This window comes from Pongo abelii, chromosome 6 (genome assembly GCF_028885655.2).
Source record: "Pongo abelii isolate AG06213 chromosome 6, NHGRI_mPonAbe1-v2.0_pri, whole genome shotgun sequence".
NCBI classification, from domain to species: Eukaryota; Metazoa; Chordata; class Mammalia; order Primates; family Hominidae; genus Pongo; species Pongo abelii.
In genome coordinates this window covers 139,873,871-139,898,399 of record NC_071991.2, presented here as the reverse complement: position 1 = coordinate 139,898,399, position 24,529 = coordinate 139,873,871, and the positions used below count along the sequence as shown (strand labels likewise).

At 42.5% G+C, this 24,529-nt stretch overlaps 4 gene segments (V, D, J or C); all 4 read right to left on the bottom strand.

The window, feature by feature from the left end:
* Window positions 1–751: 751 nt before the first annotated feature.
* On the bottom strand, window positions 752–1,375 carry LOC129060729 (T cell receptor beta variable 3-1-like). The segment is given in 2 exon segments: window positions 752–1,155; window positions 1,272–1,375. Coding segments are annotated over 2 exon segments (453 nt in total).
* Window positions 1,376–11,138: 9,763 nt separating this feature from the next.
* On the bottom strand, window positions 11,139–11,785 carry LOC100940012 (T cell receptor beta variable 6-2-like). The segment is given in 2 exon segments: window positions 11,139–11,569; window positions 11,659–11,785. Coding segments are annotated over 2 exon segments (522 nt in total).
* Window positions 11,786–13,783: 1,998 nt separating this feature from the next.
* On the bottom strand, window positions 13,784–14,418 carry LOC100432261 (T cell receptor beta variable 6-2-like). The segment is given in 2 exon segments: window positions 13,784–14,199; window positions 14,292–14,418. Coding segments are annotated over 2 exon segments (507 nt in total).
* A 2,294-nt stretch (window positions 14,419–16,712) lies between these two features.
* LOC129060501 (T cell receptor beta variable 4-2-like) lies at window positions 16,713–18,108 on the bottom strand. The segment is given in 2 exon segments: window positions 16,713–17,811; window positions 17,923–18,108. Coding segments are annotated over 2 exon segments (474 nt in total).
* Between the last annotated feature and the right edge of the window lie 6,421 nt (window positions 18,109–24,529).

Below are 24,529 nucleotides of genomic sequence, written 5' to 3'. Positions count from 1 at the left end.
AGTCTTCTAATCATTCATGCCACACAAAAATCTATCTCCTTTCTGATCCATACTACTACCAGTGTTCCCGTACCAAAATTTCAATATTATAATGTTGTTTCACTGGGAGTAGGACCAGTGGCTCACCACCGCCTAGGGATTTGTGTCCAAAGTCCTTTCCATGTCTCCCAATATCCCCTGTCATCCAGCTGTCACCTGCTCTTGAGGAGAGTTCAAGATGACATTCATCAGAATTGGGAGAGACACTTGCTAGTCACCCTTCTTGAAGAGAAGGAGCCTACAAGGCACAAGGCTGCCTCCACTGGCTTCTCCTCAACACTTTCCAGTTTTACCTATTGGCATGGAATTTCATGCCTCTCAAAATATTTCTCTGTCAAACAAAATACTCACTGATAATCCAAATTGTCTCTTGATCTTAGAAATACTTTCCTTGCCCTCTTTTTTATGCTTAGGCTCATCAACAATTTTTACCAACAGTGTGTTTATAATCATAACATTAGTAAAATATGGACCCATATGTGCAGCAGACAAAGACAAGAAATGGCTTCTCCCATCAGTTAAGACCTTCAGTGCATGGGACAGGCTCCTGTTTTGTTAGTTGAGCCCTGATACTTTGCTGACTTTGTTGTGAACCCCTGCTTTAGCTGATAAACAGAATTCTGAGAGAGTCCTCTATAAATAAAATGGAGAATTGTCATATCAGGTGCACTGGCAGAGGCAGTACTACAGACTGAAACTCCACCAGAGGCCATCAGGGAATGGAGACTGGAGCCTTGGGTGCAGGTGCACACACTGCCCACAGCTTCCTGGCTGAGCCAGGAGGTTTGTGCACAGGGATGCAATAGCTCTGCAAGGCTGTGTCTTGGCTGCTGGCACAGAAATACACAGCAGAGTCACCAAGCTCCAGGGAACTGATGTGAAGCTGTAAATGAGCTTTGTCTGGAGAGTTAGGTGAGAAGCGATTTGGAACTGTTTCATTTAAAATGGGCTCCTTATTATTGTAGATAAACATTATCTTCAGAAATTTCTTAGAGTCCTGTTTATACCAGTACATAGCATCATGGCCCAGATTTTGTTCACATTTAAGAGACTCCTTTTTTCCCATCTGTGTGACCAGATATTTTGGAGTCTGGGAAACTGCTGTGTCCAATGGATCTGTAAAGGAAAGAAGCAGAATTCAGGCAAATCCCAGGAGGTAGCCTGCTGTTGTTGTCATGGTGAAAAGGCTCGAGGACTGCAACAGGATCATGTCACCTGGGCCCAGGACTCACCTGCTTGGAGGAGGCAGAGGGCCACACAGCAGAGGAGCCTGCAGCCCATGGCAGAGTCAGGCAGACCAGGCAAGGCCCAGGGCAGGATTCTGGTCTGCAGTGGTGAGAAGACTAGGCTGTGGTTTCCACTGCCGCTGAGAGGTGTTGTGCCAGTGAGGTCACAGCCTGTAATCATTCCCCCATTCCCAGGGTCTCCTCTAGCATGGCTCCTCCCTTTCATGCCCTGCACTTGCTCCTTTAAAGAAGTTTTTGGAATTTCTGGGAATAGTTGCGAGAGTGGACTTGTGGCCTCCAGGATGTGTCTGTAACAGTCATTCCTGTGCCCGTACCCCCTCCCTCCCTGCTCCTTACCCGGGATCTGACCACCTCCTCCCTTCCTCTCCCTTTTGGGCTCTTCTCTCAGAATCAGGCTGCCTTTCTTCTCTTGATCTTTTGCTTTTTCAAATAATGCAGGACATTGTTTGTTTGTTTGTTTTCCTCTTGAATCTTTGCTCATTTGAATACCTGACTAATGCACAGTGACTAGTCCTATTTCAGAAGAGATTGGCTTGGGTCATATTTTTGGCTGTCCAATATTTAACCTCCTTATTATATTTAAGCAATTCCCCAAAGTTTGGGTCTTCATGAGAAAGGCATGTATGTGGGTATGTTTGTAAACCACATCTTCCACCCTTTCTAGAAGGAAAACCTCCATCCCTACCTTTACGTTATGGACTTCCCGTGGGAATACGACTCTGCCCAGCAGAGCTATCTCCCTCCTCCAGCTCCCCAAGAGCTCATGGGGGAAACTGTGCTGTGTGCTCTGGCAGCGTAGGATGGAAGGAACATCTCTTGTGCCCAATCATGTCAAGTTGATTTTCTTGGGCACAGAGTCCCATGAAGATGTCAGTTTCATCTGACTTTGCCTCTTTTCACTGGTGCTCACAACTGGTTTCTTAGCTCTGCAAGGAAGCAAGGACCATGGCATAACCTCCATCCCACTCAGTTGCCTGCTAATTACTTGTGGCTCTGACTCTAATCAAAATATCTCCTTCAATGTTGACAGAATACAAAAGTCAACATGCACATCAATTTATGAGAACCTATGTCCGCAGATGGACCGGTGGCTGTCAGTTTTCTAAATGGAAATTCAGATCAAACCCAGATAGGACATCCTGTTACAGACTATTTCATGTTACTTTTCTGTATAACTATTTTTTAAAATACAGAGACAGGATCTCCCTATGTTGCCCAGGCTGGTATTGAACTCCTGGGCCCAAGTGATCCTCCCACTTTGGCCTCCCAAAGTGCTGGGATTACAAGTGTGAGCCTGTTTGGCTACTAAAATCTCATGTATCCACCAAAAATATTTGCATTTATTATTTCTATTATATAGATTATAAATGTTTAATTTATAGTCATTTGAAAACAACCATTAACAAAAATTAAATGCAATGTCATGATGCATAGGTATTATTTATTAACTATGAAAAACGATTTTATGTCATCTTATTTTTGTTACCGAGAGAAGGTGTAGATGTTTTGTGATGGTGGGAATGAAGAAATGACAGGAGAACCCTGAATGTCCAACTCTTACGATCAAGTTAGTTACACTACATATTTAATATTGAGCTTAGAAATGTGTGTTCTGCATATTCTGATTTTTGTAACTTTTAGGAGATTTGAAAGTGGCTCATACTGTAGAAAGCTGATAAATGTAGACTTCCCTATATAGAAATGAGTTGACTATCTTCAGTAGATTTCTTTGTTCCATTTCAGGATGAACTGCAAAATTAATCTTCACAGGAAGGCTCATGGTTTTCCTTTTAAACTATTTGGCTGGACTTTTAATTCAGGGAATATGCTAGAACATGTAAGGTAGTATACATTATATATAAATAGTGTATATATATAGATATACATGTATGGTAGTATATATATACACATGTATGTGGTAGTAGTATATATAAATATATGCATAAATAAGGTATATTCCATGTAGTATATATAATATACATGTATATACATTACCATATGTGTATATATATAGACACGCACTACATACTTGGATATATACCTTTGGAATTTCCCTCGATTCTTGGAAATTCAAAAATACAACAAAGTTACATTTGATGCAGGCTCTAGTCATCCAGCCTACATATATACATACATGTATATATACATATATGGTAATATATGCATATACACATACCATATGTAATATAGTATATATATTATACATAATATACATATATAGTATATATAGTATATATGTAGTATATATAATATAGTATATATTATGTATAATATATACTATATATAATATAGTATATATTATACATAATATATAGCATATAGAATATAGTATATATTTTACATAATATATAGCATATAGAATATATATATTTTACATAATATATAGCATATAGAATATGATATATATTATACATAATATATAGCATATAGAATATGGTAATATATAGCATATAGAATATGGTAATATATAGCATATAGAATATGGTATATATTATTCATAATATATAGCATATAGAATATGGTATATATTATTCATAATATATAGCATATAGAATATGGTATATATTATACATAATATATAGCATATAGAATATGGTATATATTATTCATAATATATAGCATATAGAATATGGTATATATTACTCATAATATATAGCATATAGAATATACTATATATTACACATAATATATAGCATATAGAATATACTATATATTACACATAATATATAGCATATAGAATATACTATATATTATACATAATATATATCGTATATATACACATAATATACACTATACATATATACTATGTATATATACATATTATATATACTATAAATATACTATATACATAATCATACATGTATGTAGTATATATACATGTATGGTTATATATAATATATAAATAATTAGTATATATATGTATATACTACTATTATAGTTATATTTATATCCTGAAGCTTTTTCCCGCCGGATGACTGACTAGAGTCTACTAAAATGTAACTTTGTTTTATTTTTGGATTTCCAGGAAGTCAGGGAACATCCAAATGCTTTTTACAAAGGTGAAACACGAGCCTGTAGTGAAAACAAAGTGCGTTTCAGGTGTGCATCCTGGAGGTTTGTCAATGCCACCATCTTTCCTATCTCCAGGTGTTTTGGCATCATCAGATCCTTTGACATCTAGACAAGTCTAGCTTCCATGGTTCTTTGTAGATAGGGAAAGAACTTGGAAATGGAAGCTGGAAGGGGATCTGGTGATGCTGTTTTGATAGAAACATTTGCTCAGGCCTAGGAGAGGGGTTTGGTATCACTGTGGGGAGCTCCTGCTCCAAAAACTCAGAGAACCATCCAGAAGAGGAACAAGAAAAAACTTCTTTCTAGCTTAATTCTCTGATACTTTAGAGTGAGGAGAACGGGGCTGTAGGTCACCTTTGGTCTCATAAGAAGATTTCCCTCAGTTATTATTCTCTGCAAGATCCCCAAGGGACCCCTGGCCGGCCAGACTCACTTCATGGCAGGGCTCAGCTGTACTGGGCTGAGCTGGAGCAGAGGCCCAGCGCGCAGAGCCTCTCTTATTCCTCTTGGGAAGGGGTCCTCCATCTGCATCCGCTTGTGGGCTCCCACTCTCCGCAGCTCATGCCTCGTCCTTTCTAATCCCATGCAGGCTCGAGTCCAAGTCTGACAGTCCAGGCTCTTCCTTAGCACAAAAGCACCTGCACGTCAAGGCAAAATGAATAGTCTGTATTTAACCCTCACATTTAGAGCCTTGACCAGCATTCTCTGCAGACCACATTTTCCTTTGTTGTAAATAAACCCAATCTTTCTCTTAACCCCCTGCCATCCAGAGAATTGTCTCTCCTTCCTCCAAGTTCTCTGAATCTCAGCAGAGTCACAGCTCCTCCTTGTGGCCAAAGGGTCAAACATGTCAAAGCTCAGTCCCATGGTGGACCAAAGGCAGCAGGGCGGTAGAGGTCTTATTAGGGACACATGAAGGGAGACGAGAGGGACTTCACTCCTCACTCTCTTCAGGAAGTTTCCACCATAATACAAACATACAAACCTACAAGCTCAATTGCACTTCATCTTTAATAAATATAAAAACTGACTTTCAGAGTTAATAGACTGGATTGTTGCAGAACACTCCCACCAAAAACAACTAGAAAAGCTTAACAAAATATAAAACATAAATGTTTGAAGGCACTTGGAGCTACTGAGGCAGTAAGAGCTTAAGAGATTGGGATCTCATAGAAAACGGATAAATCTAAAACAAAACAAAAATCCTGCTTTTCCCTTAAAGACATTTGTCAATTTCATTTGGTGGCTGAGAAGCTGAGAAGAAAGGGAGGACCAACGGGCCAGAGGCTTTGGGGAGCATCCACCAGCTTTCTGGTCTGGAGAACATTCACGTTCAGTGACTAGTGAGTAGGAGAGGAGCCTGGCAAAGACCTCAGGCCTTGGTGCTGGGGGTAGGAGCAGGGATTGACTGAAAATGAGCATGAAGGATCCTTCTGGGTGGGGAGGATGAAATGTTTTAGAGCTGGATCACGGTGTTTGTTGCACAACTCCACAAACTTATCAAAACTCATTGAATTACACACTTCCAAAGGGCAGATATTATGTTATGTAATTTACACTTTAATTAAGCTGGTAAAATACTCCAGAAATCTGGCTGGAAGTTTAATGGCTAACAGCAAAGGTGAGCTGTTAATCACGGAGGCTGAATTCCAGCTCTGATCCAGCTCAGTCATCAACTCAATTAAAGTGACCTGTCCCTGCTACAATTTCCAACAGAAGCAAACATGAATCCTTTCTGAGGAAGATGAAATCATTCAGAGCCTCCAATTATCTCTGTAATTTTTATATACAATATCTAGCATTCAAATGAATTGTTGATTGTGTGAGAAAACAAAATTGCATGACCAAAAATAAATAAAAGAAAACAGACAAAACAAACAGACACCAAAAGATCAGATGTGAGTGTTATCAGACACTGCCTTTAAAATAACTGAGATTAATATAGCCAAAAAGGAAAGGACAAAATGGAGAATTTTAGCAGACAACTGAATACTGTAGTCAAGACTGAAGTGGAAACTCCAGAACTGAAATATATGAAATACGTAAAATTTAGACTATATATATATATATATATATATATACACCTATATATTTAAAAGAAGAATAGATAAAGCTGAAAAGACAAGATAAACTGGAAGATAGTTCAGATGAAAATATCCATACTGAATCAGAGAAATGAAAAGCAGAGAAAATACAAAGGAAAACATATTAATCGGGCCATCCCTATAGATAGGTGGCTGGCTATCAAACTAGGCCTTTCTAGGAGTCTGAGACTAATGCCAAGGCTTTTATCCACCAGTTCGCATTCTCCAGTGGTTGAGAATTGCCCCATAGGACATTAACTCACTCACACTTCTTTGTGCATGCACAAGGGCCATGCAGGCCACCAATGTGTCTCATGCCTCAGCAACACGGTGCTTTGGGAACACATGGACACATTGAAGGTGAGGTGCGGTAACTATGGAGCAGGTCAGTGTCTGCATAGAACTGTTCATCACAGCTGTGGCTGGAATCAAAGGTGGAACCAAGAGAGTATGAGGTGGTAATAGAGGCAACTGATACAGTCCACTCATGCATTGTTTCCATTGAGTCCAAATAGGTCTTCAAGGTTGTGGTCAGCTGCTATCTGTACAAGTCTGGGAGGTTTAAGGCAATAAGATACAGTCCTGCTACTATCACTGGTACCTAATGCCATAATTGATACTCATCATCTCCTCTTTCCACCGTCATTTCTAGATTTCCTTCAACTTTGCTCCTGCTCATCACCCCAGATGCTGTTTTTCTTTCAGCACAAGCACATGGCAGGGGTCCAGGCCACTCAGCATCTATAGGGCTTATTTGAGAAGGACACAGAAATTAAAGTCAGAGCAAAGGGGGGCCTGCTACTGTCACTCACAGCTGGGATGCAGCAAGCCCATGAGTGGGTGCTACACCTGTGCCAAGAACTTCTCTGGGCCAGAACCCAGAAGGAGACATGGTGCAGGAGCCTGGTGCCCAGGGTAGGGCCAGAACAAAAAGGGAGATTTCCTAGCTCAATGTTCAGGTTTCATGGGTTGGATACTTGGGATAAAAGCAAAGAGAACCCTTTTCTGCATGTGACATCATGTCTCAACAAAGTCACTGTTACCATGGTTTGTTTGGTGCCATTGCATTCAGTGTGTGAACCTGAAGGCCAATTAAATATGTGTTGGATGGGAACTCAAAATAATTCCATTAAAATGATGAATTGTTGTCACAATATCATTATAAAATAAATAATTTGAATGAGTGCGTAGATGAGAAAAGAAATCAATAAAAATGAATAAGTAAATTTTGGAGAATGAGCTTCCACCAGCTGGAAAGTAATTTTGAGGCTATTTCATCCTCTTACCTATCTCCAGCTGGGATTGTCCCTAACATGGATCAGGTAGCTCACAGAACTTTAACCTCTTCTAAAACCATAAAACTTTCCAGGAGCACCTTGCACTCTTTAATGTATGTATTTAACAAGGATTAGTCAGTACAGGTTTTAAAATATTACTAATAGATTTTTTGAAAAAAATGTATTCTCTAGTGATAGAAATCACATCATGGGTTGTCAGAGACGGAAAGAGTCATTGCAAAGGGGTGTGTGAGAACTTTCTGGGTGATAGAGACATTTGTATAGGGATAGTGGTTATAAGGATATACGTATATAACCTTATAACCCATATATATGTCTATATATATATAATCACTGAGTTATTTAACTGTGTAATCTTTATATTGTATAATTTATATATCAATAATGCTGATTTTAAAATGTCTGTGGAGGCATGTAGGCTATGTTCTCTAGCTAATTTCATCAAATGAATCATCAGGCATATACATCATTTTCTGCTCTATTTCTATTTTCAGTCATCTTTGATCAGGTTCTCTTTTCTTGACCTGTGCTGTCTGGACCCGGAGGCCTCACGCTGCATCTCTGAGTTCACCTTCTCCTCCCACAGCTTCTCCTCTGTCTGCTGGGTACGTCCTGTAGGATGCACCAACAGTGCCCCCAACACCAGGCACCAAGAGGTGAGCTCATTGTCTTTCCTGCAAGTCAGGGTGCCCTCTGCCATCTCCATTCATGCCCAAGCCTCCTCCATTCCCCCACTCACACGTGCCCAACGGGACTGTCCCATCACATGGGTTCCCCCACAGACTGCCCTCATGCCTTACTTCTGGGATCATTTCCCACCCTTGTTAACTGTAATTCAAAAAAGACACCTTGGGGGCAAACTCACAGAATTCTTTCAGTTTTCCATATTTTCTTTCCTGTCCCATATTTTTTTTCTTTCCTGTCCTATAGATTTTTTTAAATCATCTCAGTCTTCAATAAATGAGGACTATAATTCTTATTTAACGGTTATTTTTAATCCTCTTTCTTGACTTTGACTATTTCTTTCATTCTATTCCACTGGAAGATATTTATCTTTCCCTTTTGACTGCTGTTAAAATCTTCTCTTTGTCATTTATGGTCTGCAGTTTCACCGGGACCTGCCTATTCATCTTGCAATTCATCTGAGTTCTTGAACTAGGATTTCGGTCCTCAAACATCTCAGGAACATTCTCAGCTAACATCACATACACAATGATCTCAGGTCATTTGCCCTATTTTCTCTTTCTGAAACTTCAATTATATACAAGAAAAAAAGAATAATTTCAATAAAACATTATATGCTTTCTAATATTCTAGAAACTTCATTTTTTCCTTGTTCCTTCACTTTTTTATATTTTACATTTAATTTTCTGTGCTGCATTCTAGGTGATGTCTTGAGATCCTGTTATTTTGGAACCACTTCTGGATATTGCTAATAATCTCTTTAGAAGCATTGAATTTGCTGTTTAGCTTCCATTTTGTTTTCTGCAGTAATTGTAATGATTTCTAGACATTCTATTTGATTATTTCTTTAATGCTTTTTCATGGTTTGGGGCCATATCTTTTTTTGTGTTCTTGTTTCAGTTCCTTCTTGTATTCATTTAAATATAGCTCTTCAAACGTTCACATCTTATGATGGCAAAATTAAATCTTTAGGATGTCCATTTTAACGGTTTCTTGCTTCGCTCACTGTTCCTCCTCGGGTTTTGTTTTAATATTTTTAATAGTGGGAGTAAATTGGTCTGATGTTAATCTGTGAAATTCAGGGAGAGGCCAGGGTTGAGAGTGCAGAACGTCAAGACTCCACAGTTTTTCAACTGTCTCTGATCTCACCCCCAAATGCATGGGGTCAGGAACCGTCTGCCCTACTCTGAGCTGCAAAATACCCCCGTAGATTAGATTCCTCACATCACAACCTGCTCTGAGGACAGTCCCAATGTAGGTTCCAGAAGAGAATTCTGATTTTCTGTTTCCTTTTTATCATGCTTCCTCCATAAAATAGAGCCTGTAATGCTGTATATGCATGGCTTTTTTTTCCTGTTCTTCCAAAGAAATCAAAGTCCTAGCATCAAGGATTTGTTCCACCATTAGACAACTTAAGACAAAAATAGCTCACTATTTAGGTCCAACTTTTACAACGGAAAATCAGTATTTTTTATGTTGTAATCATATGCCCTGCTTTGAGTAGAATAAGAGGTCACATTAATCATGAATTACATCTGCCTGGCTAGATCACCCTTCTCCTTTCCTTCCTCAGCTCCCCCTACATTTACATAAGGTCTAACTCCTGTCATAAATCCTCCTCTCCATAGTACTTTTAGTGGCTCTGTTTTATTGATGAAAACCTAACGGAGTTTTTGGTACCAGAAGTGGTTCCAAAATAACAAAACTCTATGCATGGGTTTCTGGAAAGGGATCTCTGATCTGTCTAGAGTTGCTGTGGGGAAAGGGTCTGAAGGAGAGCACAGAGACCTGGAGGAGGTCTAGTGCTGCAGAAGCAGGAGGAATCTTTGACCTAGGTGTGGCCACCCATGATGGCGACTCCCCATTTATTTCAAGGACCTCCCCTAGCCCAGCAATCAAAGGGGTAAGAGTTCTTGTACTTAATGCCAGATCTCTGCAAGGTAAAATGGATCTAGGGTGCTCCTGTTATTGGTTCATCCATCCACTCATCACTCACTCTGTCATTGACTCATCCATTCTCTATGAAATGGGTCTCCCCTTGTGCCAGGCACCGCTGCTGATATAGAAAGCAGGCATAGCCTTGGCCTTCATGGGGTTTACAGTATCTGGAAGATTCCAATTGTGCTAAATTCTACTGACTAACAGATACATGTTACCATGAGAGATTATGAGAGGGAAACTGACTTCAGCTGGGAGCTGAGGGAAGCATAATGGTGATTATCACGAGGGCTGATCATGCTGAGATCTGAAGCACAGGTAGGTGTGGACCACTACAGAAAGGAAGGCTCCAGCCCAGGACACAGGAAATGGACTTCAGAGTCTCTCAACATGGCTGGAGTAGAGAAGGGGAGGGAGGTCGGGGAGGAGAAACCCAGCAAGGCCTTGGAGGGCGACTATGAATATAGGAAATGCAGACTGCAGCTAAGACCACTTTAGGATTCAATAGGAGGAAAGATCACAGAGAGAGGAAAGCATCTGGTACCCAGGTAGAGATGGGAGTCTAGATGGATCTGAAATACAAATCCTATTTCACCTAGGAGGCCTCAGACTCAGGTGAATGACTAGGAAAGTCAGAGCTGGGAAACCCCTGGCCCCAGTCCAAAAGGACAGCTCAGAGGAAAGACCAGAGGGTGATAAAGAAGATATCTGAGGCCCTGGGACCAGTCCAGGCCTTGCTGAGACCAAGGACAGAGGCACCTGGCATAGACCAAGGCTCACACTGCCTGGGCCCATTGGGGCTCCAAAGTTTCCAGTGCTAGGACCTGGGGCATTGCTGTGTCTGGGATGGGGACCACGGCAGAGCCTCCTCTGCCTTTCTGTGCAGAGAGGAGATGGCCATGCAGCACTGTGGAGTAACTGCTGGCACAGAAGTACACAGATGTCTGGGAGGGAGCAGCCGACTTCAGCCTGAGCAGGAAATTCTGTGTGTTTAATCTGGAGACATTGTAGCCATCGGGGACTTCTCCTTTCTCAGTGCTATGCGCACCAACTGAGTAATGAATCAGCCTCAGCCTCATGCCTGGGTCTTGTCGATACCAGTACATAGAGTTATGGTTCATATCCTGGGCACACTGCAGTGTTATGCTCTGTCCTGTCTTCAGGACGTGGAATTTTGGGGTCTGAGTGACACCAGCATTCACTGGACCTGCAGAGAAGAACAAAGCTGATGCTGCAGCCCCAATGGAAAGGGTCTGGGCATTGAAATCCACGCAAGGGGCCCTGCCCAGGACTCACCTGCCCACAGGAGAGAAAAGGCCGCAAAGCACAGGAGCCCAAGGCTCATGGCAGGGGCTGCAGGACGGAGGGGTCTTCTGGGTCTGTGCATTGGTGAAAGGGGAACACGTCTTTCAAGGGCGTTATTCTGAGACCTCATTCTCCCTGCCTGGGCCCCAGAGCCTTCCTGTCAGAAGAGGTCACGCCCCTTCCCCAAATGGTCAAATTCAAGATAAATGCACCAGTGAAGAGTTTGGATGGGAAGAATGCCTTTGTTTGAATTGATGTTAGTCTACCATTTTTTTTATATCTTTTGGTAATTAGTTTGTAACTCAATGTATATTTTTTATTCCCATGATGATATAATTACTTGGCTGTGCATGGTGGCCCATGCCTGTAATCCCAGCCCTTTGGGAGGCTGAAGAGAGCAGATCACTCGAGGTCAGGAGTTGGAGACCAGCTTGACCAACATGGTGAAATCCCATGTGTACTAAAAATACAGAATTTATCCAGGCATCCTGACGTGCACCTATAGTCCCAGCTACTCGGGAGTCGGAGGCACCAGAATTCTTGAACCAGGGAGGCAGAGGTTGCAGTGAGCCGAGATCATGAACTCCAGTCTGGATGATAGAGTGAGACTCCATCTCAAAATAATAATAATAACAATTACTCATTAATTCACTGATATTGGTTATCTAAGTATTGCTATAGTCTAGAATCTTAGAAAAACTCCTTATGTCTTCCTGGTGTTTTTGATTCCTGTGTCCCAAATACTCCTTCAAGTATCCTTTTCTAATTTGCTTAATTGACCATAATCCTGTTTAAAATCCTTTGTCTATATTGGTTTTCTCTGTTATTAGCTTTCCAAATCCCAGGGGCAGGCTCATCCACATTGGAGGTTTCATTTTGTTCTGTTTCTTGTCAATTCAGTGTCAGATGGGACTCCTGACAAGCCCAGCTGAGCACCTTCAGCTCCACCCAGAGCTCTTGTTTCCTGTGCCTGGGGTGAGACCCCAGCAGACAGAACCACCTCATGCTGCTGACGGCCCTTTCTGTGTGGATAATGGTGGCTGCCCAGCACTGCCCATGATCTATGGGTACAAAGGTGTCCTGATGTGTAAGGGACTTTGGGAGACAGGGCTGACTTTAAGGTAATGAAGAATGTTCTGGATTTATTGCTGCCATTAATTTAGTAATAAAGAAAAAGGAACCAACCCAAATGCCCATCAATCAAAGAGTGGATAAAGAAACTGTGATATACATATATGAAATATATGTATTTTTTTCCTCAGGGACCTAATCTAGCCCAGCAATCAAAAGGGTAAGATTTCTTGTACTTAATGCCAGATCTCTGCAGGGTAAAATGGATCTAGGGTGCTCCTATTATTGGTTCATCCAACCACTCATCACTCACTCCGTCATTGACTCATCCATTCTCTATGAAATGGGTCTCCCCTGTGCCAGGCACTGCTGCTGATATAGAAAGCAGGCATAGCCTTGGCCTTCATGGGGTTTAAATTATCTGGAAGATTCCAATTGTGCTAAATTCTACTGACTAACAGACACATGTTACCATGAGAGATTATGAGAGGGAAACTGACTTCAGCTGGGAGCCGAGGGAAGCATAATGATGATTATCACGAGGGCTGATCATGCTGAGATCTGAAGCGCAGGTAGGTGTGGACCACTACAGAAAGGAAGGCTCCAGCCCAGGACACAGGACTTGGACTTTGGGGTCTCTCAACATGGCTGGAGTAGAGAAGGGGAGGGAGGTCGGGGAGGAGAAACCCAGCAAGGCCTTGGAGGGCGACTGTGAATATAGGAAATGTAGGCTGCAGCTAAGACCACTGTAGGGTTCAATATGAGGAAAAATCATAGACACAGGAAAGCATCTGGTACCTAGGTAGAGATGGGAGTCTAGATGGATCTGAAATACAAATCCTGTTTCACCTAGGAGGCCTCAAACTCAGGTGAATGACTAGGAAAGTCAGAGCTGGGAAACCCCTGACCCCAGCCCAAAAGGACAGCTCAGAGGAAAGACCAGAGGGCAACAAACAAGACATCTGAGGCCCTGGGACCAGTCCAGGCCTGGCAGAGACGGACTGCAGAGGCACCTGGCATAGACCAAGGCTCACGTTGCCTGGGCTCACTGGGGCTCCAAAGTTTCCGGTGCTAGGACCAAGGGCGTCGCTGAGTCTGGGGTGGGGATGACGGCAGAGTCTCCCCTGCCTTTCTGTGCAGGGAGGAGACGGCCGTGCAGCACTGTGGCTTCACTGCTGGCACAGAAGTACACAGATGTCTGGGAGGGAGCAGCCGACTCCAGCCTGAGCAGGAAATTCTGTATGTTTAATCTGGAGACATTGTAGCCATCGGGGACTTCTCCTTTGTCAGTGGTACCCACATCAAGGGAGTAATGAATCAGCCTCAGCCCCATGCCTGGGTCTTGTCGATACCAGTACATGTAGTCATGGTTCATATCCTGGGCACACTGCAGTATCATGCTCTGTCCTGTCTTCAGGACCTGGAATTTTGGGGTCTGAGTGACACCAGCATTCACTGGACCTGCAGAGAAGGAGAACAAAGCCGATGCTGCAGCCCCAATGGGAAGGCGCTGGGCCCTGAAATCCACGCAAGGGGACCTGCCCAGGACCCACCTGCCCACAGGAGAGAAAAGGCCGCACAGCACAGGAGCCCGAGGCTCATGGCAGGAACTGCAGGACGTAGGGGTCTTCTGGGTCTGTGCATTGGTGAAAAGGGAACACATCTTTCAAGTGCGTCATTCTGAGACCTCATTCTCCCTGCCTGGGCCCCAGAGCCTTGCTGTCAGGAGAGGCCACGCCCCTTCCCCAGATGGTCAAATTCAAGATAAGTGCACCAATGAAGAGTTTGGAAGGGAAGAAGGCTTTTGTCTGAATTGATGCAAGTCTACCTTTTTTTTTTTGATCTTTTGGTAATTAGTTTGTAACTCAATGTATATTTTTTTATTCCCATGATGATATAATTACTCGGCTGTGCACGGTGGCCCACACCTGTAATCCTAGCCCTTTGGGAGGCTGAAGAGAGCAGATCACTTGAGTTCAGGAGTTGGAGACCAGCCTGACCAACATGGTGAAATCCAATCTGTACTAAAAATACAGAAATTATCCAGGCATCCTGATGTGCACCTGTAGTCCCAGCTACTCAGGAGTTGAAGGCACCAGAATCGCTTGAACCAGGGAGGCAGAGGTTGCAGTGAGCTGAGATCATGCCACTGCACTCCAGCCTGGATGATAGAGTGAGACTCTATCTCAAAATAATAATAATAATAATTGCTCATTAATACACTGGTATTGGTTATCTAAGTATTGCTATAGTCTAGAATCTTAGAAAAACTCTTCATGGGCTGGGAATGGAGAAAATGGGGAGTTGCTGTCAGCAGGTATAAAATTTCAGTTCAGCAAGATAAGTAAGATCTAGAGAGCTTCTGTACAACCTTGCACCTGTAGAGTACAATACTGTATTGTACACTTAAAAATCTATTTAAAATACAGATCTCATGTTACATGTTCCTACCACATTAAATTAAAATGTTGGCAAAAAAATGAGGGAGGTAGCTAAAGAGAGACAGAGAACGAAGGGGAAATTTTTGTAATTCAGAAACTGGGTAAAGTAATTTGAATAAGTAAAACTAAAATAAAACAAAATAAATGTAAGCCTTAATACTCTCAAAAGTAACAAATATTTGTTATTAAATAATTTTTCCCATTTTTTTATTTTATGTCATAAAATATACAAAGAAAGGGCCTCAAAAACTTTATTGAATAAAAGATATAAAATAAATTAACTAATGAATAACAATTATTCATGTTACTTTTCCTCAAGATAGATTGCATTAGTTACAGAAAGTCTACAGGGTAGAAAATTTTATCTTTCTTTTGGCTGCAATGAAGGATGAATGGATATGCTTGGCCTGGAAGTCACATGTTTCTTGGACTTGTCAAGGAAGAGTTTATAATGGTCACATAGGAGGCATGACCTTCCCCTCCTGCTAAAGGGACCTGGAATGAGGAAGCCAGATGAGGGGACAGATGTACAGAGTAGGGGAGGGTGGAGAGGTGTTGGAGAGCACAGGACAACCAGTTATTAAATATGAGACCAGGGACAGCTCCCTTCCCTCAGATACAAAAACATGCAAAATAATAAATACTTGTGATTTCAGTGAGCATTAAAGCAGATCACACATAAAAGCAGCAGAGAATGTCTGGGAAAGAAAAGCCTGTCAGCTCAGCAGGGCCTGAGTCCCTCTGGCTGGAAGCACCTGGCTCAGGATCACTTCCTGAGTGGGGCAGGAAAGTTTCTGGCATTTCCTTGGGGAACTGGCCTTTCCCAGTTACTCCCTCTTGAGGCCACTCCTGCACGCTGCAACCATTGGCAGGGCCCAGGCTTTGCTACTGCATGAGATCAAAGACTTTAATACTTACACTAATTCTGCTACTGCTATCTAGAAGGCAGAGCCAGGTGTACAGAGCAGAACATGAAAGTGAAACAGGAGCGTGACCGCTGAAGCACAGCATCACAGGGAGATGTTTAGGCCCCCGGATAACTGCAGGTGGGCCTGACTCAGGCCCTTCACAAAAGGCGATGGAGCAGAGTCTTCTCTAACTCCCCTGGGGAAAGGCGGACTCCCTTTCCCAGTCTGCTAAGTAATGGGTGCTTTTCCTAGGCACTGATGCTACCGCTAGACCAAGCTCCTCTAGGCTTCTTCCCAGGCGCTGGCGTTACCACTAGGCCAAGGAGCCCTCTAGTGGCCCTGTCTGGGTGTGACAGAGGGCTCACACTTGTCTTCTGGTCACTTCTCACCATACCCCTTTAGCTCCTATCTCTGTATGGCCTGGTTTTTCCTAGGTTATAATTGTAGAGCAAGGATTTTTATAATATTGGAATAAAGAGTAATGCTACAAACTGATGATTAATAATATTCCTATACTGTCATATCTATAATCTATTTCCAGTATAACTATTCTTATTTTATATATTGTCTTTGTTATACTGGAACAGCTCCTGCCTTCGATCTCTTGCCTCGGATCTCGGTGGCTTGCCGCCCACACAGATGGGAGTAGACAGAGGCACGCTTGCTGCCTGCGGGGTTCAGAGAAGGTGACTGAGCGGATAAGGAGCTTTAATCAGGGCTGGAATTTACGCTCCAGCTTTGAGTTTCAATAAGAAAAATAGAGAATAGACAAGATGGAAGATAGAATAATAGAATTGGTTTGACAGATATTTCTCAAACCCATTCCCCAAAAGATGAGTTGTCTACTCTCCTCTCCAGCTGGCTGTTGCCCTGGGACCCTTGCCTGGAAGTTGCCTCTAAGATTCCCCCACACCCAGTGCTGCTTGACCTTGGGTGTCAGCAACCTATGAAAGAAGGGACCCCTTGGTTCCTGAGAAAGAGAGGCGCGGAGACCACCAGACATAAAGTGTCAGAAGAACTTGGCTCCCCACAGGACACTGTGTGGCCCAGTGCAGGGTATGACTCTGCGGTGACGCAGGTGATTGTTTAGAGGGTCTTATAAAATCTTAAACTAAACAATCCCCTTATAGCAAGCTTGCTTTATTTTACAATTTAAAAAGGGATTTTAAAAAGACTAGATCTGAATGTGTTTATCATTTTTCAAATCAGTTGACAGGGCAGAGTCACACGCTAAAGAAAATCCACACTCTAAATATGAGCATAGGATGCAAAGTTGACACATGGATGAATTAGCAGGTACTATGATGTTCTGAAGCTTCTGTTGGGGCTCTTGCAGGAAATGTTCACCCAAGGCTTTGGTGGCCCCCACGGCTTCCGGGAGGGCCCCGAAGATTTCTGCACAGGAAAGCGGTGACTCTGCAAGGCTGTGTCTTGGCTGCTGGCACAGAGATACAGGGCTGAGTCTTCTGGCTGCAGGGCATGTAGATGAAGGAATAAGTGAGAGCTGTTGAGGCATTCAGGTGAGAAGCGACTTGGCACACTGTTGTTTTCAGTTGGTTCTTTAAGATTGTAGACAAACATCAGCTCTGGTGGCTTTTCAGCACTTTGCTTGTACCAATACATAGCATTATGCCCCAGATCTTGCTCACATTTCAAAGACTTCTTATTTGTCATTCCCATGACCAGGTGTCTTGGTGTCTGGGTAACTCCCATTTCCATGGGGACTGTAGGGGAAAAGGGACAAAATTCAGGCAGAGCCCAGGAGGAGGGTTGTTGCTGAAGTTACAAGGAAAAAGCTTGGAGTTCAAGGACAGCTTGATTTGAACCCAACTCACCTGCTCCCAGGAGACAGAGAACCGCACAGCAGAGCAGCCTGCAGCCCATGCTAGCCTGGGGTCTGAGATGGGGCCTCTGACTGGGGTCCTCTGGGTGAGGTGCTGGGCTCTAGTCTCCTTGGCCGTGGTTGGTGGTTTTTCCTGTGATGTCACTGCTCCTGAGAGTGTCCCCAGACCCAGGGGATCTTTATACCAGGCCATTTTACATCCTTTCTAGGTCCTGTTAGAAGGTAGATTTGAATTGTCTGGGCTGGGATGAATGGGCTGGGCAGAAATGGCAGAGTCAGCTTTATACCCCCCAAGGATATTCTTCTGGCAGGGGCTCCTTTGCTCTCAGCTGCTTCCTCATTATGTGGATCCTCCCCGTGTCTCTGCCCCCTGTCTTTCAGGACCCCTCTCGACAACAGACCACTCCCATTCAAGGAATCTCCTTCTCCTCTGAGGGATCACACAAGACAGCGCCATTCAAAATGTCCATTCCCTCAAAGTCTAAGCGCAGTGGAGCCCTTTTGGCCTGGCTCTGTGGAGGGAGGATGACTGCATGACCACGGATGCAGTGTGGACCAGCTCCCGTCGTTCAAGGGCATGACTGTGATGCCAAGCAGCCACCAGGCACTGGGGAGGGAGCTGAGGGATCACGAAAGGGATGAGCCACCCTCTGTCCCTGAAATAGAGGGCATGGGGCTTGGCTGGGCTTAGAGCCAACATACACAGGACGCTGAAAAGGAACAACGAAAGGTGAGGGGTGCAAGGGAAAGGGAAATCAGCTTGAAGCTGACATAATAAATAAAAACAAAAAATAAGTACAAATAAATACAAGAATGAAATGTTTCATAATTCCTAAGTGATTTTAACCATCTGTTGTTATAGTACACATTTGTTACTATTTTGTACTGACAATTGTGATTGTAGGGTTAGGGTTGTAGTTATAAATCAGTTACATAAAAATCTATGTTGGGGGTAGAAAGGAGTTACCATGATTAAACTATGGGTGGATAATTTAGAAATTTTTTTAACTTGGAGATGTGCTGGGCCAGGAGGAAAGTATTAGCATTTTTCTGATGTGTAAATTGTTTCAGAGTATTTTTATGTGGCCCTTAAAACAAAGAATGCAAAAGCATTTAGATCAGAATTTAAGAAAAGTGGTTGAATTGTCTCCTCCTGAACAGGTTACATATATGAGAGACCTTCAACCTGCTACGGTTGGATATATATCATTCTTAGATAAGAACCTAACATGAACCTGATTTAAAGGTTAACGTTGTTAGTATTAAAATAATGTTGTTAGTATTCATATTATTATGATAGGAGTCAGCTTCAGCAAGGAAAGAGTTCTTGGCCCTTCCACCAAAAAAGAAAAAAATTGAATTAAAAAGAATTTGATTGCATTGTGTGGTTCCCAATAAGTAAACCAAATTTCAAGGATTTTAATTTTTTAATGGAATTCAACCTGCCTTGAATAACAATGACAATGAAAGGCTTGACTGCCCTGAGGTCAGTAGCTAACAAACATTTCTCAAAGCACAGGGTGGGTGACAGGTGAGTTTAAGTCATCTGAATATGGGATGGATCTGAAGAAGGAAAATGACCTCAGGACAGTCTGAATTGCAAGAAAGAAGAGTGAAGAGTGGAATGGTAACATGAAGTAAAGTCAAGTAAACATGTCTGTACCAAATAGCAGTAGTATATGTGATTGAAGATAGGACGTAACTGACTCCAAGACACGTGGGATTTAGGACACAGAACACTAAAAAGGAACCCAAAAATTATATGTAAGAAAACCCCTTTTTTTTTTCCTGAGCCAGATCCTAAATTGTGTATGCAGAGGGTGGCAGACCAGAAGGCTGAGCAGAGAACAAGTTCTGGAAGGCTGAAGACATGGGCAGAGATTTCAGAAGACAGCCAGGGCATTCAGACCCAGTTACAGTGGAGTGATGTGGCGAATACACTGTGATTCCCACTAAGACCCTGGGAAGGCCATGCACTAGCAATGATGACCACGTGCTGGGGCTCCCTAAGTGGGAGGGCAAAGCTGAAATAGACCCTAGGAGCACCTTGCACTCTTAAATGTATGTATTTAAAAAGGATTAGTCAATACAGGTTTTAAAATGTTACTAACAGATTTTTTTGAAAAAAAATGTATTCTCCAGTGATAGAAATCACATCGTTGGCTGTCAGAGATGGAAAGAGTCATTGCAAAGGGGTGTGAGAGAACTTTCTGGGTGATAGAGTCCTTTTTATCTGGATTTATAGTGGTTATAAGGTTTTATAGGGATTTATAGTGGTTATAAGGATATACATATATATCCTTATAACCCATATATATATATGTCTATATATATGTATAAAACCATTGATCTGTTTAACATGTGTAATGTTTATATTGTACAATTTATATATCAATAATGCTGATTTTAAAATATCTGAGAAGACATGTACGCTATGTTCTGCAGGTAATTTCATCAAATGAATCATCAAGCATATATATTTCCACTTCTGTGAGTTCTGAGTCCTCAACCTAAGATTCCTAGGCAGAATGTGTTCATATTTGTCTTTGCACATTGACACAGTGGAAGAGGCTGTTTGAGATTAGCAAAGGAAATCAAAATAGCTAGAATCTACTATATGCTAGATACTTTGTGACATTAAATCTTTGTACAGCTCTTCATATGGGCGGTAGTAATCTCATTTTACAGAAAAAAACACCCAAAACACAAACTAAATGCAGCATGTCAAGAATGGCCTCAGGTCTTGACAAGTAGGTGTTAGAACGGGAGTCAGGGCTGAGTGTCATGGCCTCTAGCCAGAGATCTCTCCTTACATCACTGTCTCCAGGGTAAACTGATCTCTTTCCATGTTATTAGAGCCAGTTGATCTGAAAGGGTCCGATATTCTGATTTTTGAAGATAGGCATCTCTCTCTATGAAATGCACTATAGCACAGAGTTATAAATGCAAAAATTAGACAGATCAGGGTTGAAGTCCCAATACTGTATCTTAATAGCTCTTCAATTTGATCAAGTTTTTTAACCTATGAGCCAATTCCCTCACCTGTAAAATCAGAATAGCATTTGCATCTTAAGGTTTTTTTCTGGTAGCTGAATTTCTAATTAATTGAACTTTTTCAAATGAAAGATTTTTTTTTGGCATATAGTGAATTGACAAATAAAAGTTGGCATTATTATTTTTTTCTGAATGTTCTCCATGGAGCAGAATTTATCTGTGAATGTGCCTGAATAAACTCAGTGCTTGCAGCTCTGCAAATGACTCTGCCACTCATGTGACAGAGAGTTTCATCGAAATAGCCAAATGTTATATCCATTTAATCCTGCAGATCTGAAATATGGAATATTATTAAGGGTTAGAAAAGAAAAACAATCCTTCCATATGTGTCATGGATGAAACTGGAGGACATTGTTCTAAGTGAATAAGTCAAGCACAGAAAGGCAAACACTGCATGTTTCTGTTTATATGAGGCAACCATGTCAAACTCATGGAAGCAAAGATGAGAATGTTTCTTTCCAAGAGCTGGGAGTTGGGGAAAATGGGGAGTTGCTGTCAACAGGTATAAAATTTCAGTTAAGCAGGATGAGGAAGTTCTAGAGATCTTCTGTACAACCTTGTGTCTGTAGACTATGACACCGTTTTGTACACTTAAAAATCCGTTCAGAGGATAGATCTCATGTTAAATGTCCTTACCAAAAGTTTTTAAAAAAAGAAATACAAGCTGGCAAAGAGAGAAGGAGAAACCAAAGAGAGAATGAGAAGAAGAAAGGAAATATATACATTCAAAAACTAAGTACACTAAGTGAAACAATTGAAAAATGAAAATAAGTGCAGACCTTAGTGTTATAAATAGCCAAAAAATATTATTTTAAAATATTCTTAGTTTATTTTCTTTTTTTAATTTTTTAAAATCTGCCATCATCTGCAGATATTTTTCTTTTTCATTTTCTATTTGACGACATAGGGTATCTTATACAAAGTAGGTCCCCCAAAAAAGTTTATTGAATAAAAGAATAAAATAAATTAACTAGTGAATAACAATACTAGTGTTCCTTTTTCTCAAGATATGTTGCATCCATTACACGAAGTCTACAGTTCAGAAAATTACCACCCCTTTTATTTTCTTTTTCTTTTTCTTTTTCTCCTCCCTCCCTCCCTCCCTCCCTTCCTTCCTTCTCTTTCTCTTTCTTCCCTCCTCCCTCCCTCCCCTCCCCCTCCCCCTCCCCCCTCCCCTCCCCTCCCCTCCCCTCCCCTCCCTTCCCTTCCTTTCTCTTTCTTTCAGTCTAGCTCTGTTGTCTAGCCTGGATTGCAGTGGCACAATAGCTCACTGCAACCTCCACCTCCTGAGTTCAAACTATTCCCATTCCTCAGCTTCCCGAGTAGCTGGGATTACAGGCACCCACCGGTATGCCTGGCTAATTTATTTTATTTTTAGTAGAGACGTGGTTTCTCCATGTTGGCAGGCTGGTCTCGAACTCCTGGGCTCAAGCAATTCACCTGCCTCAGCCTCCCAAAGTGCTGGGATTACAGCTGTGAAGCATCATGCCTGGCCAGAAAATTACACTTTTTTTGTGTCTCAATGAAGGATGAACGTATATGCTTGGCCTGGAAGTCACATGTTCCTTGGACTTCTCAGGGAAGAGACTATACTGATTATGTATGAGGCATGAACTTCACAACCTGTTAATGGGGACCTGTAAAAGGGGAAAGAAGGTGAAAGGACAGAGCTACAAAGAAGGGGTTAAGGAGAGGTGTTGGAGGAACAGGCTTGAGACTTATTTTATTTTATTTTGTTTTATTTTGAGACAGAGTCTCACTCTGTTGCTCAGGATGGAGTGCAATGGCATGATCTCAGCTCACTGCAACCTCTGCCTCCTGGGTTCAAGCGATTCTCCTGCGTCAGCCACCTGAGTAGCTAGGATTACAGGTGTGCACCACCACACCTGGCCAAGTTTTTATATTTTTAGTAGAGATAGGGTTTCACCAATTTTCCCAGGCTGGTCTCGAACTCCTGAGCTCAGGTGATTTGCCCACCTCGCCTCCCAAAGTGCTAGGGTCACAGGTGTGAGCCACTGCACCCAGTCTTCAGCCAGTTATTAAATATGAGACCCAGGACAGCTGATTTCCTTCAGATACATAAACAGGTAAAATAATACTTATCCTGCATAATTTATGTGAATATTAAAGCAGATCACGTGTAGGGGCAGCAGAAAGTGCCTGGGAAAAGCCTATCAGCTCTCCAGGGCCTGAACCCTTCTGGCTGGCAGTATGTCTCTCACGGTCACTTACTGAGTGGGGGCAGGAATGTTTCTGGAGCTTCCTACGGGAACTGGCCTTTCTGAGTTTCTCTCCCTGCAGGCCACCACTGCCCCTTGCACCCTTTGGCAGGTCCCAGGCTCAGCTGTTCTGTGCATCTGTCCCGCACAGCCCTGAAACTAAAGGTTTGGTGGGTGGAGAGCAGGCCCCACATGTCCACATCACACCTTACTTTCCTCTGCCTGCCCTGTCCCTGCCCTGACACTGATTCCCAGCCCTTGTGGCTGAAGCTCCTTCACCATCCACTGCCCAAGCAGACACTGGGACACTCTACTCTTTGGTGCAAACTGAGGCCTCCAGCACCTCTGCTCTTCTCTGGCAGTGGGGAGTTTGTGTTTAACCCGGGATCCACTCTGAATCAAACCACTCCCCTGAAGTCAGCAGGCAGCCAAGCATAGGCTTCAGCCCTCCTCTCTTGGCCACCTTCCCACCCCTCTCCAGGGTTCCCTGCAGCATTGTGGAGCCACAGCGCCACCAAGTGGCCAACGTTCCACAGTCTCACGGATTCACACCTGACCTGATGAGCTCAAGATTGTCCAAATCAGGAACAAAGATGCCCCACTCCCACCCATGCAACCCTCATCCTCACACCCTCTATGCTTTCCCCAGAAGGCCAATTTAGGGTTGATCTTCAAATTCACCCTGGGCCAAGTGAGGCAAAAGGATACATGAACCAATCTTTTTATTACAAAATAAACAATTATTGCACTTAGAGAGCAGCCAAAATTAAACAGACCCTTAATTAAACAATGTGAGGATGTCCAGCCCACCTAGCCCAGAAACACTGCATTGTTCCCTGGCTCCTTTTGCTTAATCAGGCCCAATCTTTTCATATTTTGTATTTAAGTTAATATCAGTAAATTTTACATCGTGTGGTTTATAAGAGAGGATTTCCTGATTTTTTTTTTTTTTTTTTTGAGACGGAGTCTCGCTCTGTCGCACAGGCTGGAGTGCAGTGGTGCGATCTCGGCTCAGTGCAACCTCCGCCTCTCAGGTTCAAGTGATTCCCCTGCCACAGACTCCTGAGTAGCTAGGATTACAGGGGTGCACCACCACGCCCAGCTAAATTTTTGTATTTTTGGTAGAGATGGGGTTTCATCATGTTGGCCAGGCTGGTCTCAGACTCCTGACCTCATGATCCACCTCCCTCAGCCTCCTAAAGTGCTGGGATTACAGGCATGAGCCACTGCACCCGGCCACATTTCTTGAGTTTACAAATTTATTTCTGAATTTGTAAAATTTTAAAATAAACAACCCTATCAGTCATAACTTAGGCCGATTCAGTG